This window comes from Notechis scutatus, chromosome Z (genome assembly GCF_049901735.1).
Source record: "Notechis scutatus isolate UNSWTSFEM ecotype Mainland chromosome Z, rNotScu1.2, whole genome shotgun sequence".
NCBI lineage: Eukaryota > Metazoa > Chordata > Lepidosauria > Squamata > Elapidae > Notechis > Notechis scutatus.
In genome coordinates this window covers 120,686,882-120,703,844 of record NC_142025.1, presented here as the reverse complement: position 1 = coordinate 120,703,844, position 16,963 = coordinate 120,686,882, and the positions used below count along the sequence as shown (strand labels likewise).

At 51.5% G+C, this 16,963-nt stretch overlaps 1 protein-coding gene across 2 annotated transcripts; it reads right to left on the bottom strand.

Annotated features, from left to right (window-relative positions):
* Positions 1–967: 967 nt before the first annotated feature.
* EIF5A (eukaryotic translation initiation factor 5A) lies at positions 968–16,227 on the bottom strand. 2 transcript variants are annotated; one of them, XM_087946582.1, is made up of 6 exons: positions 16,171–16,227; positions 8,054–8,243; positions 5,386–5,490; positions 3,011–3,142; positions 1,354–1,438; positions 968–1,249 (listed from the first exon to the last, which is right to left on the bottom strand). In XM_087946582.1, the coding sequence occupies exons 2-5, from the start codon at positions 8,216–8,218 to the stop codon at positions 1,376–1,378; spliced, it is 465 nt and encodes a 154-aa protein (XP_087802708.1). In that variant the 5' UTR covers positions 8,219–8,243; positions 16,171–16,227; the 3' UTR covers positions 968–1,249; positions 1,354–1,375. The 2 variants fall into 2 exon arrangements, with proteins under 2 accessions (XP_087802708.1, XP_087802707.1); XM_087946581.1 differs by having other exon boundaries at positions 1,364–1,438.
* Positions 16,228–16,963: the final 736 nt, after the last annotated feature.

The following is a 16,963-nucleotide window of genomic DNA, read 5'->3' as shown; positions in this document are numbered from 1 at the left end:
CCACTTTCTCCCCCCACCCCCAAAATAAAGATTTCCTAACCTGAAAACAGCTTTTTGGGCGGTTTACCCAGGGGAGGAAAGGGGGGTGCTAACCCTGTAGAATGGAGGGAGGGGGAAGGAAATCCAACATGATTGACAGGGACCAGAGTAACCCTGCCTATATACTCCGCTGGAGGGAGGGCAGGTCCCTGTCATTCCAGCCACCCCCCCACCCCTCCTGTCCCATTCTTGCAGACAAAAGGGGGCTCCAGCAAGGAGGAGGAGGGGGGGTTTAAGCAAGCTCAGCAACCAGAGTGGGAATTTTCCCTTCCCCCCCAACCCCCAACCCCCCCACTTCGGGGCTTAACCTCCCAGCACGGAGAGAAGGGACCGAAACCTGTTGCAACCGCCCAGCAGACAGGTGGAAAAGGGGAGGGGCACAAAAATTTAAAAAAAAAACAGCCCCCAAACAACGCCCCCTACGTACAAACCCCTGTCAACCCTCAAAGAGAAACATTCGTGGAGGAACGAAGACTTTGGAGGGAGGAAGGCCCACCGGGGCGTTTTTGCTCAGCTGAGAGGCGGAGGGGTGGGGGAAGGGGGGTAGCTTTCGCACACACACCCCTCCCCAAAATCTGCCCTCTCCTTTCGAAAGGAGGATGAAAATGAGAAAGGGGGGGGGGGGGAGAGGAGGGGAGAACCAAAGAGTCTCTCGCGATGGTTTTCTCTTTTCCTTCCTTTCCTTCCAGCACTTAAAATATTTCTTTTTTTGTCTTTTTAAGTGCAAATTCTCTCTTTGCCAGGAACACACACACACACAAATAAATGGTTGTAGTGTGACTAAGCACCACGGAGGAAGAGGAGGAAGAGGAAGGGATGGGGGGAACAAAGCAGGGCAGAGGGAGGGATTTTTATTTTATTTTCTTGCCTCTGTGTGTTTTTTTCCTTTTTGCTCTTTTTTTTTTTTAAAGACCACAAAATAAAAAGCTTGGTTTTGTTTTGTTTTAATTCAAAAGGGAGGAACCGAGAGGATTCGAAGTGGGGGGGAAGGAGGTGTGTGTGGGGGGGTTTGTTTGTTTCGTTTCAAAGGAAGGGAAAGAGAAGAAGAAGAAGAAGAGGAGGAGGAGGAAGAAAGAGAAGACGACAAAGAAAAAAGAGAAGAAAAAAAACCAAGATTTTGGGTGGTTCTGGAGCCCAATCTGACAGTCTTTTTTGTGGGTTGCGATTCCTCTCTGGTTCATTAAAAGTTTGTTGCGGCTGCGGCTGTTGCCTGCAAGGGGAAGGGGGGGGAAGGGGTGTTAAAAAAAAAAGCCGGGGGGGAGGAAAGGACTCCAAAGGCCCCCACCGCCACCTCTCTTCCCCCCCTGTCTGTACCTGGACTCACCTGCGGTTCCTTTTATTTAGCCATGGCTTTGATGGCGACAGCAGCTTCCTCGGTCATTGCAGACAGAACGGTGATCTGGAGGAGGGAGGAGGAAGGAGGAGGAAGAGTAGGTTGGAAGGAGGGAAAACCTGGGGGGGTGTCTTTGCTTTCTCCCCCAAATTCCTGCCCCCCACCCCCAAAAACCAAGGACCTCCCTAAACACCCACCTGAGACCTGGAGGGTTAGAAATCTTCCAGGGCTGGGTTTTCCCTTTCTGCTCAATTGTGTGGCGGCTGGAAGGAAGGCGGCTGGGTGGGTGGACTACAACTCCCAGAATCCCCCAGCCTGCCAGGCAGCTCCCCCCCCCCCATTGGAGACTGGCTGGGGGAATTCTGGGAGTTGGAATCCACCCGCCTTCCTTCCAGCTGCCAAGGTTATTATTGATGGGCAGTTTTCTATGGGAGGAGACATTGGGGAGTTTCTAGGCCCACTTTATGGCCGCCGTTTTTAAGGGCACCGCGGCCGTCGTTAAGCGAGTCGTAGGGTCGCTGAGGGAGTCCGGCTATCCCGGGGACTCTGTCGGAAGGCCGCAAAATGGGTAAAATCTCATGTGACCGTGGCAACCGTCATAAATGTGAGTCGGTTCCCAGCGTCTGAGTGTTGATCTGCGGCACCATGGGGACGCCACAATAGTTGTTAAGTGTGAACAATGGTTGTTAAGTCAAGATTTTCAGTGCTGCTGTAACTTTGGTCACTAAAAAAACTATTGTAAGCCAGGGATTACCCGTGCACATGTGTATTTTTATATAGCTACCCCTAACCCTGATATATATATATATATATATGTATATAAACTCGACACCCATCCTTCACTACGAAATTAGGTGGTGGAGCTTCGTTTTGGGGGAGGAAAATAAGGGGAAAAAAACAATTCTGCCTCTGCCTAAAAGCATCCATGGGTATTCATCTGGCTAGCATCCTGTCAGTGTGTGAGAGCATTGAGGACTGTTTGGAAACTGAAACAGTATTTGCTGTGTGAGCAAGGAGACAGCAAGGAGCCTGGGCGTGGTTTAGCTCAACTGTTCTGTACTAAAGCTGGTTGGCTGCTATGAAACTGAAACTGAAACTCCTTTCCTCTGCTTGTGTTTTGCCTTTGGAAGAGATTTCTTTTCAGGAATAGAACTCCTTAGCATCAGACCGTGTTAATAATAATTAATAATTAATAATAATAATAACAACAACAATAATAATAAAGGAAATATTAATGTTTTGATGGTCATTTCAGAAAACCCTTTCTTAGTGAGCCCATAGAAGCCAAGAGGAACATACGGGACCAATTTCAAGTTTGTAGGCTTTACAGTTCTGGAGATTTTGTGATGATGCGTGAGGGGCATTTTGCAGATAGATAGATAGATTAGATATATAGATAAGATTAGATAAAATAGATAAATTAGATAGATAATAGAGATATCTATAGATATATATGTAGATAGATAGATATAAATAAGATAGATAATAGACAGATACAGATATAAATATAAAGATATGCAAAGATATAGGTATGCAGGCATATGTAGGTAGATAGATATTGTAACTAAAACGAAAGACACTAAATAAAGGAAACAAACCGAACGCGCACACACACGAGCTGAAGGGTCCGGGCCTTACCAGGATTTCTTCTCCGCTGTCATATTTCTGTTCGATCTCCTTGCCCAGGTCTCCCTCAGGGAGACGCAGATCCTCCCGGACATCCCCGCTGTCCTGGAGCAGAGAAAGGTACCCATCCTGGATCCCAATGAGCTGCGAGAGGGAGAGGAAGAGGAAGGAAGGGGGTGAGCACAGAGGCCGCCTCGCCTGCTTCCAAAGGCCCCTCTCTCTTGGGAAAGCCCCACCCACCCACCCACCCAGCGTGATTCAACCAGCCACACTTGTCAGCCGGGAGGAGGTCCTACAGTTATCTAAAACGCCTTTTCTCAATTTGGCAACTTTAAGACAGGTGAACTTCAACGCCCAGAATCTCCCCCCAGCCAGGGTATCAGTTTCCAATTTAATTCTCACGCCGTCCCGTCCACATTTAACCTGTTTGTTTATTTAATTCATCACCGGATGGGGGGTTTTCCCCCACTTTCCTGTACTCAAGATATATGTTACATCCATCACATTCCCACTATCTATTAAGAAAGTTACCCTATCAGAAAGTGGGACAGACATCAGGAATCTCCAAACTTGGCCACTTTATAAGACCTGTGGACTTCAACTCCCAGAATTCCCCACCTGGCTATTTCCCCCCCACGTTGGCTGAAGTCAAGGTATATTCCACTGAGCGCATTCCCTCCGTCTATTAAGGAAGGGACCCTGTCAGAAAATAGGTAATGAAGCCGGTCTAGACATATTTCTCCTCCCATCAGTCTGAGTATTTCGGTCAAAAGATTTGCCTGGCTGTGCAATTTCTAGGGCGGCCCAAGTCAACTTGCCTTCAAGGTGCAAAACAGCTCACCTGTGGCTTCTACCTGGCTCCCGGGATCACCTGTAGGAAAAGCCCTTCTCTGCTGGAGCACCTGGTCACTGCGACGCTGCCCTGCCAGGCCCAGCTGCTCCCACCCTGACCAGGTCCAAAAGTGGCCAGGAAGACCTGAGTCTGGGCCAGCGGTGTAATCTGACAAAGCACCTCAGACAGGCCCCCTCCATGGCTGCCCTTGAAGTAGAGGGAGGGAGGGGTGCCAGATTCTTCTGCAGTTAACTTTATAAGAAAGGCACGGACGAGTTTGGCCTCTTAGCCTGGCCTACAACAGCCCCCAAATGTGTTCTGGCTTGACTGACCCACCTTCTCCGCAGTCTTTTTCTAGAAAAAGGGCGGAGAAGAGCAACCACGATGATGAGGGGACTGGATGCTAAAATATATGAAAAAGGGTTGCAGGAACCGGGCCTGGCTAGTCTAGGGAAGAGAAGGACCAGGGGAGACAGGAGAGCAGCCTTCCAATAGTTGAGGGGCTGCCCCAGAGAGGAGGAGCAAATCAACCTGTTTTCTAAAGCACCTTTGAAGGCCAGACAAGGAACAATGGATGGAAACTGAACAAGGAGAGATTCAACCTGGAAATAAGGAGAAACTTTCTGACAGGGAGGACAATTAATGTGTGGGAGAACTTGCCTCCACGAGCGGTGAATGCTCCAGCACTGGAATTTTTTAAGATGATGTTGGATAACCCTTTGTCTGAAGTGGTGTAGGGTTTCCTGCCTAAACCTCCAGGGGTTGGACTAGAAGACCTCCAAGGTCCCTTCCAACTCTGTTTATTCTATTCTATTTCTATTCTTATTCTATTCTCTTCTATTTTAATTCTCTTCTCTTCTATTCTCTTTTCTATTCTTATTCTTTTCTCTTCTATTTTAATTCTATTCTATTCTATTCTTATTCTATTCTCTTCTATTTTAATTCTATTCTAATTCTATTCTATTATCTTTTCTATTCTCTATTCTATTTCTATTTCTATTCTATTCTCTTTTCTATTCTTATTCTTTTCTCTTCTCCCTTCTATTCTATTCTATCCGAAGGCTGGACAAGAAGCAAAGGATGGAAACCAAGCAAGGAGAGAAGCAACCTGGAATTAAGGAGAAATGTCCTGCCAGCGGGAACAATTCGCCAGCGGAACAGCTTGCCGCCAGAAGTTGTGGGTGCTCCATCACTGGAGGTTTTTAAGAAGAGACCAGGCAGCTATTTGTCTGAGATGATATAGGGTTTCCTGCCTGCACGGGGGGTTGGGCTAGAAGACCTCCAAGGGTCCCACTTCCAATCCGGTTATTCCGATATCCTGACCAACTGCCACCCTCCCTATGACAATGGAGACATCACAAGCTCTCCAACCTGTGGAGGAGCCACCTCCCCAAGGAAGGGCAACGCGGCCTCAAACCCACCACAATCTGACCCTTGGACTACACTGCCCGGAGAGGCGTTCGTGAAATGGGCCTGCTTTGTACATTTGACGACCAAACCCACAGGACCACTTGCTGACCGCAAGCCCCCGCCCCCCCCCCAAACCCAGGCCTACCTGGAAGTCATTTCTCTTGATGTTGGGCACGTCCATGTTGTGAGTGGAAGGGCAGATATCTTCGTATTTTTTCCCAGTGAAGATGTCTATGCCGACGAGATGCACCTAGGAGGGCGGCAGAGGGAGAGAACGGCCTTAGAGAGAATGCGAGGAGGAGGAGGAGGAGGAGGAGGAGGAGGAGGAGGAAAAGGACTGTGGGGGCCCTTGGTGCTCTCTGAGCTTGATTGTTTCCTTGCAGACGTTTTGTGACCCAACTAGGGAACATCGTCAGTGCTAGAAGGGAGAGGGGTTTGCAGAGGAGGAGGAGGAGGAGGAAGTAGCAGCCCTGCCTGGCAGAACAGCTCAAGGGAGCCCCTTTCCAACAGCAGGGTACCCCGTCTCTGTTGCCCTGCCCCCGATCTTCTCCCCCATCCCAAAGGGCTGGCGGGGCTTTCCCCCTCCGGGGGGGGAGCCTCTCATTCCCAGGAACTTCACCCCCTCCGCCCCCTTTCGTCCGCACATCTTAAAATGTTGATGAGGTTGGGAAATGTGTGTCTGGGGCCGTCTCGTCTACCACCCCACAATAGGACTGGTGTGTGTGTGTGAGAGAGCTTGCAGTCCAGACAGCTTACGGGGTGTGTGTGTGTGTGTGTTGCGTTTTGTGCCCTTTCCTGCCCTTTCGTTAAGCGAGTCACTGCAATTGCTAAATTATTAGCACAGTCGTTAAACGGATCTGGCTTTCCCCATCAGGTCACCAGGACACTGCGGCCGTCATAAAGGCGAACCAGTGGTCAAGCACCTGAAGGTAAATCATCTCTCCATGGGGGACGCTGCAACGGTCGTTAAGTGTGTTTAAGCGGTCCCAAGTGTCCCTTTTTTCAGTGCCATTGTTAACTTTGAACCGTCGCTAAACGAACGATTGTAAGTCAAGGACTACCTGGATATCTCTAGCATTGAAGGTGGGCCGGACATGCTTGGGTGTTCTGTAGGTAAGAAATTAAAATTTGGCTTCTGGTCTCCGGAGAGACTCTTTGTTGGAATAATCTTGTTTAGTGACTCTGGCACTGGCAAAACTGACTTGCGACCGCTTTTTTCACACTTAACAACCGTTGTAGTCACAAGAAACCCGCCCACCCAATTAGTTGTTCAGTGGATTACAGGTAGTTCTCAACTTATGACGACATATTCAGCCCAGCCTTTCCGAGGCTGTGCAAAGGGAGTTGAATTTGGCCCTGTTTTGACACCTTTCCTTGCCACGGTTGTTAACACGAATCCCTGCTGTTGTTAAATGAGACACATGGTTGTTAAGTGAATCCTGCTTCCCCCTCCCCCCCCCATTGGCTTGGCTTGTCAGAAGGTTGCAAGAGAGGATCACGCAACCGTGGGACGCTGTGACCGTTGTAAACGCGAATTGGCTGTGCCAAGCGTCCGGATTTTTGATCCCGCGACTGTGGAGACAGTGTGTCGGCCGTTAAGTGTGACCAAACGGTCGTAAGTCATGCTTCTTCCCCACTTCCCCCGAAACTTGGAACGAATTGTCCAGGGCTATCATGGATCACCCAGGCCAGGAAGATTAAGGATGAAGAGACAGGTAACTTTGAATGGCTCCTTTCTGGGGGACCAAACTCTTGTACCCAACATCCCATAGTCAGAACTTAATGGGGGGACTGGGGAAGATTTTTATTTTTTTTTAAATTTCCCTTGCAGAATACAGCAATTTTGTGTTTTTTTTTTTGGTGCTAACTGCACGTTGACCTGAGCCTACGTAGCCAGCTCCGTAAAGCGAAGGAAGGCTCGGCTCAGGAAAGGAGTGACAACTGTAGTCAAAAAGACCAACAAAGACTGTGTGGGGTGTGTGTGTGTGTGTGTGAAATATCCAGGCCTCCTGAGTGGCATCGGACCAGAGGGGCATCTCCTAGCCAAGCAGAAAAATGGCACTAAGGGAATATCTGTAGCTTTTGGCGGGGGAGAGGGGTGTCCTTGGTGGTTTGCTTGCAGGCGTTTCATGACCCAGCTAGGGAACATCACCCGTGCTGGTTAACCCCCCCCCCCGACGTCCTGTTCTAGCACGGATGATGTTACCTAGTTGGGTCATGAAACGCCTGCAAGGAAACAAGCCAGCTCAGAGAGCACCAAGGACCCCATCGTCTTCCTCCTCCTCCCTACTAACATGGATGGTGTTACCTAGTTGGGTCATGAAATGTCTACAAGAAATGGGCAGAAAGCCCCAAGGACCCCATAATCCTCCTCCTCTTTTCTCCTTCTCTCTGTAAACCCCACTCCCTTCTAACACTGATGAGGTTCCCTAGTTGGGTCATGAGATGTCTGCAAGAAAACCAACCCGGCTCAGAGAGCACCAAGGACCCCACAGTTGTTGTTGCTGCTCCTCCCTTCTAGCACTGATGACATTCCCTAGTTGGGTCATGAAACGTCTGCAAGGAAAAATGAAGGCCAGAGACCCAGGATGCTGGTCATTCTCCTCTACCTGGCCAGCTGCACAATGGGACCTACACAACACACACACACACACACACACACCCAAAGCAGCAAAGGGGAAAACCCCCGCTCGACACCCGTCGGGCACACGCCAACCCGCACACCACGGGGGGTTTCCCCAAGGTGTCCTCCCTCCCCTCCCCGCCACAGACTGACACAGACTGAGGACGCACACACAACCCCTGCCCCTTACTTTGGCGTGGCCGTGCTTGCCCGTCTTCGAAGTGGACATCTCCACAATCTTGCACGGACGTCCCTTGAGCACCACGAAGCCGTTCTTCCGGAGGGCGGAGCACTGCATGGGGAAAGTGGCGGAGGCGCCGGCATCGCCGGTCTCGAAGTCCAGGTCATCAGCCATGGTGGATCAGGTGTTGTGGAAACCGCTGGGGGGAGGAGGAGGGGGAGGGGAGGAGGGGAGAAAGGTTAGGACGGGAGTGGGCAGGAGGTGTGCCCACGCACTGGCTGGATGGGCAAGCTTGGGAGAAGGGAAACAAATCCTGCCGGAGGGAGAACGCGACTCTCAAGGCCTCTACACGCCCACGTAGTTTCCACACCCGCTGGTTGGCACATGGCAAGCACACCTGTTGCTCCCAGAGCTGGGAAAAGACAGGATGGTGCACGGAGACGGATTAAAGCAGGGGAGCCTCCAACTTTTAAGACGGGCGGACTCCGACTCCCAGAATTCCCCCCACCAGCCGGCTTCACTAAGACTTCAACTCTCTCTCTGCCTGCTTCCTCTCTTGTCATCCCTTCCTCTGCAATCTCTCCGCTCTAGGAAGTAGGAAAAAAAACGAGCTATGGTTGAATGGAGGATTCTGGGAGTTGAAGTCTACCAGGCTTAAAGTGGCCAAGGTTGGAGACCTCTGATTTAAGAGTGGAGGACTCCAACTCCCAGAATTCCTCCATTCAGCTTCACTAAGACTTCCACTCTCTCTGCCTGCTTCCTCTCTTGTCATCCCTTCTCTGTAATCGCTCCGCTCTAGGAAGTAGGAAAAAAACGAGCTATGGTTGAATGGAGGATTCTGGGAGTTGAAGTCTACCAGGCTTAAAGTGGCCATGGTTGGAGACCCCTGATTTAAGAGTGGAGGACTCCAACTCCCAGAATTCCTCCATTCAGCTTCACTAAGACTTCCACTCTCTCTGCCTGCTTCCTCTCTTGTCATCCTTCCTCTGCAATCGCTCCGCCTAGGAAGTAGGAAAAAAACGAGCTATGGTTGAATGGAGGATTCTGGGAGTTGAAGTCTACCAGGCTTAAAGTGGCCATGGTTGGAGACCCCTGATTTAAGAGTGGAGGACTCCAACTCCCAGAATTCCTCCATTCAGCTTCACTAAGACTTCCACTCTCTCTGCCTGCTTCCTCTCTTGTCATCCCTTCCTCTGCAATCGCTCCGCTCTAGGAAGTAGGAAAAAAAACGAGCTATGGTTGAATGGAGGATTCTGGGAGTTGAAGTCTACCAGGCTTAAAGTGGCCAAGGTTGGAGACCTCTGATTTAAGAGTGGAGGACTCCAACTCCCAGAATTCCTCCATTCAGCTTCACTAAGACTTCCACTCTCTCTGCCTGCTTCCTCTCTTGTCATCCCTTCCTCTGCAATCGCTCCGCTCTAGGAAGTAGGAAAAAAAACGAGCTATGGTTGAATGGAGGATTCTGGGAGTTGAAGTCTACCAGGCTTAAAGTGGCCATGGTTGGAGACCCCTGATTTAAGAGTGGAGGACTCCAACTCCCAGAATTCCTCCATTCAGCTTCGCTAAGACTTCCACTCTCTCTGCCTGCTTCCTCTCTTGTCATCCCTTCCTCTGCAATCTCTCCGCTCTAGGAAGTAGGAAAAAAAACGAGCTATGGTTGAATGGAGGATTCTGGGAGTTGAAGTCCACCCGTTTTAAAGTGGCCAAGGTTGGAGACCCCCTGGATTAAAGGGTCTTGACGAGCTTAACTGTACCATGAACGGTTGAGGGAAGGGGGGTGGCATCTCAGACTAACTGAGAAGGACCAAGGAGGGACGGGATAGCAGCGTTCAAGCATTTGAGGGACTGCCACAATGAGGAGGGGGTCCACCTTATTCCCCAAAGCAGGACGAGGAAGGGATGGGTAGAAACTAATCAAGGAGAGAAGCAACCTGGAATTAAGGAGAAATTCCCTAACAGCAAGAACAATTAAGCAGGGGAACAACTTGCCACCAGAAGTGGCGGATGCTCCATCACTGGACGATTTTTGGTTTTTAAGAGTCACTTGTTTATTTACATTTATAGCCATTCTAATCAGTGTTTTATATCACGTTTATCAATTGTACTGTGATTAACATTATTGTCTTTCAAAATTGTATTTCATATTCTTTCTTACTCTAACTCGTTATCAATTATAATATAAATAAGATATGTATGATAGTTACCCTGTTTCTCCAACAATACGGCCTCCCCCAATAGGAAGCCCCAGCATGTTTTATAGGCATGAAATGAAATTAAGCCCTTCCCGCAAATTAAGGCCTATATTAAAACATGCGAAATGGGGGAATGGTGCGGGGGGGCTTGCCGTTAGGAAGCACTTTTGTCGCACACCCGGATATGGTGCTGCCTGCGTTGACCCGATACGAAGTGCCCCACCAACGCTGAGGTCAACATCCAAGACGTCGCCGCCCGCCTGCCCGAAGATGCAACGGGGGGAATTAAGTCACCTAGCCATTTTTTCGGGCCTCAAAAAAAAAAAAGACCCGGCCTTATTATATGAGAAACATGGTACTGTGTGCACAAGATATATGTATCCAACCGACACATTGTTGAACAGAAAGATGGTTTTATTTGTTTTTGTTATAAAAATAAAAACTTTTTTTTTTTTTAAAAAAAAGAAGAGGCCCTTGTCTGAGATTGTATAGGTTCTCCGCTTGAGCAGGGGGCTGGACTAGAAGACCTCCAAGGTCCCTTCCAGCTCTATTCTGATTGAAGTACTTGAGGAGCTGCCCCAAAGAAGGGGGGGGGGCTTAATTTATTCTCCAACGCCCCGGAAGGCAGGAGGAGAAGCAACAGATGGAAACTCATCCAGGGGAGAAGCAACCTGGAATTCAGGAGGAATTTCCTAGCAATTAAATCAGTGGAACTGCTTGCCACCAGACATTGTGGGGGCTCCAATCCATGGAAGTTTTCAAGAAAAAGACGAGACAGCTGTTTGTCCAGAATGGGGTCTCCTGCCTTGGCCTGGGCTGGACTAGAGGACCTCCGAAGTTCCTTCCAGTCCTATCATTCTATGTTCTACCTCCACGTCTTTTAAAAAGGCTTCGTGCCATTGAAAATCCCTCACGAATTTTCCAAATTTAAGCACCGCCCAAAACACGAGACCCGCCACGTTCCAGCCAACCGACTTCCTAGCTCGGCCATATTTGGTTCACGACCCTTTCAATCCAAAGCATACAAGCCCCCGCTATCTTCTGAGACAGGGGTGTCCAACCTTGGCCACTTTTAAGTCTTGTGGGCCTCAACTCCCCAGAACTGATGGCTTGGGGGAATTCTGGGAGTTGAAGTCCACAGGACTTAACAGTGGCCAAAAGTTGGGACACCTCTGTTCTAAGGAACGGAAGTTGCCTTCAGAAGTTGTGGGAGGCTTTCAAGAAGAAGAGACTGGACTGCCATTTGTCAGAAATTGGTGTAGGGTCTCGGCGGGGAGGGGTTGGACTAGATGACCTGGAAGGTCCCTTCCAATTCTGTTGATCTGTTACCTCTGAAATAGCTGATGCTGGGCTATTTGGGGTAATGGGCAGGGAGAGCATGTCACCTTAAGACAGAGTCCCCAAACTTGGCCACTTTAGGACTTGTGGACTTCAACTCCCAGAATTCCCCTGCCAGCTATTCTGGGATTTGAAGTCCACCGGTCTTAAAGTGGCCAAGTTTGGGGGCTCTGTCTTAAGCAGATGTCCTAGCGTGCTTTTAGAATGGGAACTATGGAAGTGAGAGACAAAACAAGAGCCCAAATCTGAGTCGAGGTAAATTTTTTAGCACCGCCTCTCGTTCTTAACCCATGCAAAGGAAGAGGCCAAGACAAACCGCTAAATTAATTTGACATGTTTTTAGTCGCGCAAAACCAGCGCCCAAAAACTAATGTCTTCTCCTAAAAACTTTCTTTTTCCCAGCGCTACCGATCATTTTCAGGACTTCCCCAGCGGTTCCCCCTCCAAGCCATCTCATTACGACTGCATTTAAAAAAAAAAAAAAATCCACTAAAAAAGCCACACAGGTAGTCCCCGACTTACGACAATGGAGACCCAAATTTCTGTTGTTAAAAGCGAGGCATTTAAGTGATTTTTGCCCCGTTTTATGACCTTCCTCCCAATTTTTATAGATCCATATACACATATGTACAGGTAATCCTCAAGCACAACATTTCTGTTAAGTGAAACATTGTTAGGTTTTACCCCAATTTTATGACCTTTCTTGCCACTGTGGTTAAGTTTAGTCACACGGTCGTTAAGTGAATCCGGCATTGATTTTGCCTCTCGGAAGGTCACAAAAGGGGAATCACATGACCGACCCCAAGACACTAGTCAGTTGCGCCAAGCGGCTTGAATTCTGATTACAGGGATGCCACAACGGTCGTTAAGTGTGAAAAACGGTGGTAAGTCACAAGTTTTTCCGGTGCTGTTCTTAAAACTTTTGACCAGTCACTAAATGTACCTTATTGTAAGGCTGGGGACTACCTGTAGTGCAGCTGCCTTTTGAAAAAAGCACCTTGGAGGCGACTACCACCAGGGTGACATGAAAATCTCTCCCTTGACGTTTGTCTACTAACTTTCTTTGGCCTGCAAGTTGGTCCATTCACACAGCAATAAGCCTGCAGGAGTTTGCTTCTCGTGCCGACCTGAGCCCAAGATTTAGCCAAGGCGACTTAGACCACACCTTCTGCTGGCATAGATCCTCCCTGCTCTATTTTGGGATCTCCTGTTCCTTACAGCTTCCAAGGCCCGGGGATCACATACGTCTCGAGGCCCAGAATGAATCCAAAGGAGCAACTTCAGTCAAAATAGTCTTCCAAAAGGGGCGGTTTTAAAAACTGGTACTGCCAGATTTTGGGGGGGAGGAGGAGGAAGAGGAGGAAGCCAACCAGATTTGAGAAAAAGCTCATTTTTTGGAGTTTGTTTTTTTAAAAAAGAAACTTCTGACTTAGGTTTAGCAAAAAAAAACCAAGACTTTACACCCCAAAGAGCTCATTTCACTCATTCCCCAAAAAAGAAAAAAAGAAAAATCCACCTTGCCAACATGCAAATCGGGAAATTCCTTCGTGGAGCAAACAATCTTTAAAGGCCTAAATCTATCACACCGATGGTAGAAGCCCCCCCCCCCAATTCCCTCAGCACCCCAAACCCAATCTCCCCGATCTTTTGGGGGTGAATAAAAGCAGAGCTGCCCTTCCGGAAAGGAAGAATTGAACCCCAGGCCTATTCCCTGACCCGCTCTTCCTCCCAAGGCAGACCTCCAGGATCCGCTTGCCCTCCGGAGTGGGCTTCTGCTCTCAAGAGGGGTACGCAAAAAAAGAGGGGCCGGGGGGGGGGAAGGCCAGCCCTCCCTAACACACACCAGAGCTGGAAAAACCCGCTTCTCTTCCCGGGGGAGGCAGCCCAGCGTTAAGACAAAGCCCCAGACGGCATGAGGTGGTGGCTGCCGACACAGCTGCTGCTGGCTCCTTCTTCCACACACCCCTCACCTGCCATGCCAAGGAGTAACACCCCCCAAAAAAGACTGATCCTTAGCCCACCCAACTCCCTGCGAGAGAGCAACCGGGAGTCTCCTCCTCTCCCACTGCCAACCTGTCTGGGTCAGTAAGGCCCGTAATCGGTGGTGGTGGCGGCGGCAGTTGGGGGCAACCGGGGAGGCCCGGCGACTGCTGCCACTGCTGCCGCTACCACGTGCTGCCGATCTTGCGTGCTGCTGCTGCTGCCGAGGAGCCAAAGAGGAAGGGAGGAGGAGGAGGAGGAGGAGGAGGGAGCTGGCCGAAGGAGGCAGGAAGTTTGCACCCACTTTGCTGGAACGCAGGAATCAGGCAGCCCCTCCGGCCAGCATGGAGCCTCCCCTCGGCTCTTGCCAACCCCAAGCATGATTCAGCTAAGCGGCCACTGCGGAGAGACAGGCTCCACACCACGTGATCAGCTTTGGGGGGGCAGGAGGAGGAAGGGAGCAGCTCCTTTTAGGAGGGACACCCCCCCTTGCTTTCGATCTTGTCCCGAGCTGCTACGTCCCCAGTTCTTAGGGGTGATAAATGTTTCCCCCAAGAGAGGCTTTTTTGCACAGGGGTTCCCCCCCAAATACACACACAGATTCCTGGCATCTGAACAGATTCTCCCGTGCCTAAAAGCCTGCTCTGAGTTCAAATCCAGCCTGAGGTATCTGCTTCCCCGCCGCCCCCTCCTCAAATGGCCCCAAGGCCATCTATCCGGGGAGAAAGGAAAGCCACTAATGCGGCTCGCCCATAAGCAAAACCCAAACCCACCTCCCCCAAAGTTGAAACCCACCCACCCCCCCTTTTTTTTTCAGGTTGCTCAATCACATCCCATGTTGGCTGGGGAATTCTGGGAGTTGAAGTCCCACCTGTCTTAAAAGTAACCAAGCTCGGCCACCCTCGATTGAAAACCCATCATCCAGGAGATAAAAAGTTCAAATCCAGCTGTTGCCCTTTTTGGGGGGAGGGGTTTCGTTTTCACAAGCCTTTCTTTTTTTCTGCCGCCCAGCCAAGCCACTGCAAGTTGTTTCGTTTCCATCCACCCTCTGCATTTCAATTCCCACCCCAAAACAGCCACCCTCCCAGAGTGGCTTGACTCCCCGAGTTGCACAAGAAAAAGAAAAGCCGCCTTCCCAAATATGCAAAGACACCCCCGCAAAAAAAAACACACCTTGGGTTCCCTCGCCCCCAAATAAGGGAGAGGAGCTTGGCGGGGCCTTCCCTTTAAAGGGCAATCGTGTGTTTTCTCTCCCCCCCAAAAAAAAGACTGAGGTCACACAAATAGGGAATTCACCTATTTTGGGGTTTTGCACAAGCCACAACCAAACCACAAAGGGGGGAGAAGAAGCTGGTTTAAAATGCCTGTGTGTGTATTCAGTCAATAATTTGAGTCTGGGAGGCGGGGGGGGGGTTGGCTTTGAGGCCCCCACCCACCCAGCTCCCTTCCTTGCCCCCTGGGTCACTTTTCCCCAATGAATCTTGGAGTGGAGGGGGTGCCCCCAATCAGGGCTCTCCCCTCCCTCCTCATCCCCCTCCCTCCACAGGGACCCCCCCTCAAATTCAGGTACCTCCTACCGGAGTTCAACTCAGGACAGGCTCCCTTTAGGTGACACTCCCCAGGAAGTTCAACGCTTCACCCCAAATCCAGGTACCCTCCCTCAGAGTTCAGGACAGGAAAGGCTTCCTTTAGCAGACCCCCCTCCCAGGAAGACCAGGGCTCGTCCCCATCCTTCCCAAAGACACCCCATCCAACGACACCCTCCCTACCCCCAAAATCCAGGCTCCCTCCATAGTTCAGGCCAGGGCATCCTCCCTCAGGTCTTTCCCACCCCCCTCCCCTCTCCCCAAGGACCCCCGCCCACAAATCCAGGCACCCCCTTATTAGGGCTCACCCCCTCCCTCCCCAGGAGCCCCCCTCAAATTCAGGCACCTCCTACAGGAGTTCAACCCAGGACAGGCTCCTTTTAGGCGACCCCCCCACCTCCCAGGAAGACCAAGGCTCCCTTTCCCTCCCTCCCCCCCCTCCCAAAGACCCCCCCACCAATCCAGGCAACCCCTTTGAAGGGTTCAACCCAGGACAGGCTCCCTTTACCCGACCCCCGGACTGAGACCAGAGTTCGCCCCTTCCCTCCAAGACCCCCAGGGCAGCCCCTCCCCTTCTCCCCTCCCTCAGGTGACTCCCCTCCTCCTCCTTTACCCCCCTCCCCCCCGAGGGACTTACACGGCCCATCAGCCACCACGTGCGGAGGGAAACCCCCCCTCGTCCTCCAACTTTCCTGACCCCCTTGTCTCGCCCTCCCCCTCAGGAGAGGAGGGGGAGCGCCCCGCCCCGTGACTCAGCCGAGGGGCAGGCCCGGCCTGGCTCCGCACCACGAGAGGCGGAGGAGGCGGCTGAGGCGGCGGCGGCGGCGGGTCTTCCCTCCTGCCTGCCTGCCTGCCTGCTGGTCCGAGGCGGCCGCCACGCGGTGAGGCCTCGGGTGGGGGGAGAGACCCGCGCGTGCTCGAGCCCCTTTTTTTTTTCCCGCCCTCCCCCCCGCCACCACACCGGCCTCGCTTCTCCCCCCACTCCTCCTCCCCACGCGACCCCCCTCCCCTCCTCCCCTAAGCGACTCACCCGCCCGCGAGCTCAACCGCCGCCGCCGCCGCTGCCTGCTGCAACCCAGCCCGCAGTGCGCACGCGCACTCATCGCCTCCCTCCCCTTCACCACACCCCTTCTTGCCCTCTCTCTTCGCGCTCGCGCCCCGCCGCCGACGCCGACGCCGCCGCACGCGCACTGGCGACGGCGCCCGCCCGAAAGGAGGAGCCTCTCTCTCTCTCTCTCTCTCTCTTTTTTTTTTTTCGGGGCAACGTCGCGCTGCGCTTACGCCCGAGAGGGGGGGCCTGGCCGGTTCTGAGCGTGCGCGATGAGGGCCGAAGGAGAGGACACCAGCCCTGCGCATGCGAGGGGTGAGGGGGGGAAAGAAAAAAAAAAAAAGAAACGCCGGCCACCAATGCTCAGTGCGCATGTGTTTTTTTTTGTTTTTTTAAAGCAGGGGTCTCAACCTTGGCAATTTTAAGGCTTGTGGACTTCAACTCCCAGAGTTCTTCAGACAGCTGAGGGACTCTGGGAGTTGAAGTCCACAAGCCTTAAAGTTGCCAAGGTTGGGGACCCCTGTTTTAAAGGATCCCAGCTAGGAAACGTCCTGCTTTCACAACTGGGGGTGGAGAGAGAGATACTTGAGGCAGCGCGCAAGCGCGTGGAGCGGCCGTCTTCCTTCCCTCCCTCCCGCGGCCATTTGCTTGAGATCACGCATGCTCCTAGGCCGCGTACGCCTCGAGTTCTCGAACGCTCTCTACCCAGCGAGCAGGATGCCGCGAGGGCACATGCGTACCTCGGCTTTGCGATGCCGATCTCCACCCCACCCCC

What these genes read in the sequence shown, in the direction of transcription:
- EIF5A (XM_087946582.1), bottom strand. Translation starts at nt 8,218, where the DNA reads ATGGCTGATGACCTGGACTTCGAGACCGGCGATGCCGGCGCCTCCGCC. An exon ending in GCAAGCACGGCCACGCCAAA is followed by an intron (nt 5,491 to 8,053) that starts GTAAGGGGCAGG and finishes CCGCCCTCCTAG; the next exon opens with GTGCATCTCGTCGGCATAGA. An exon ending in ACAGCGGAGAAGAAATCCTG is followed by an intron (nt 1,439 to 3,010) that starts GTAAGGCCCGGA and finishes TCCCTCCTCCAG; the next exon opens with ATCACCGTTCTGTCTGCAAT.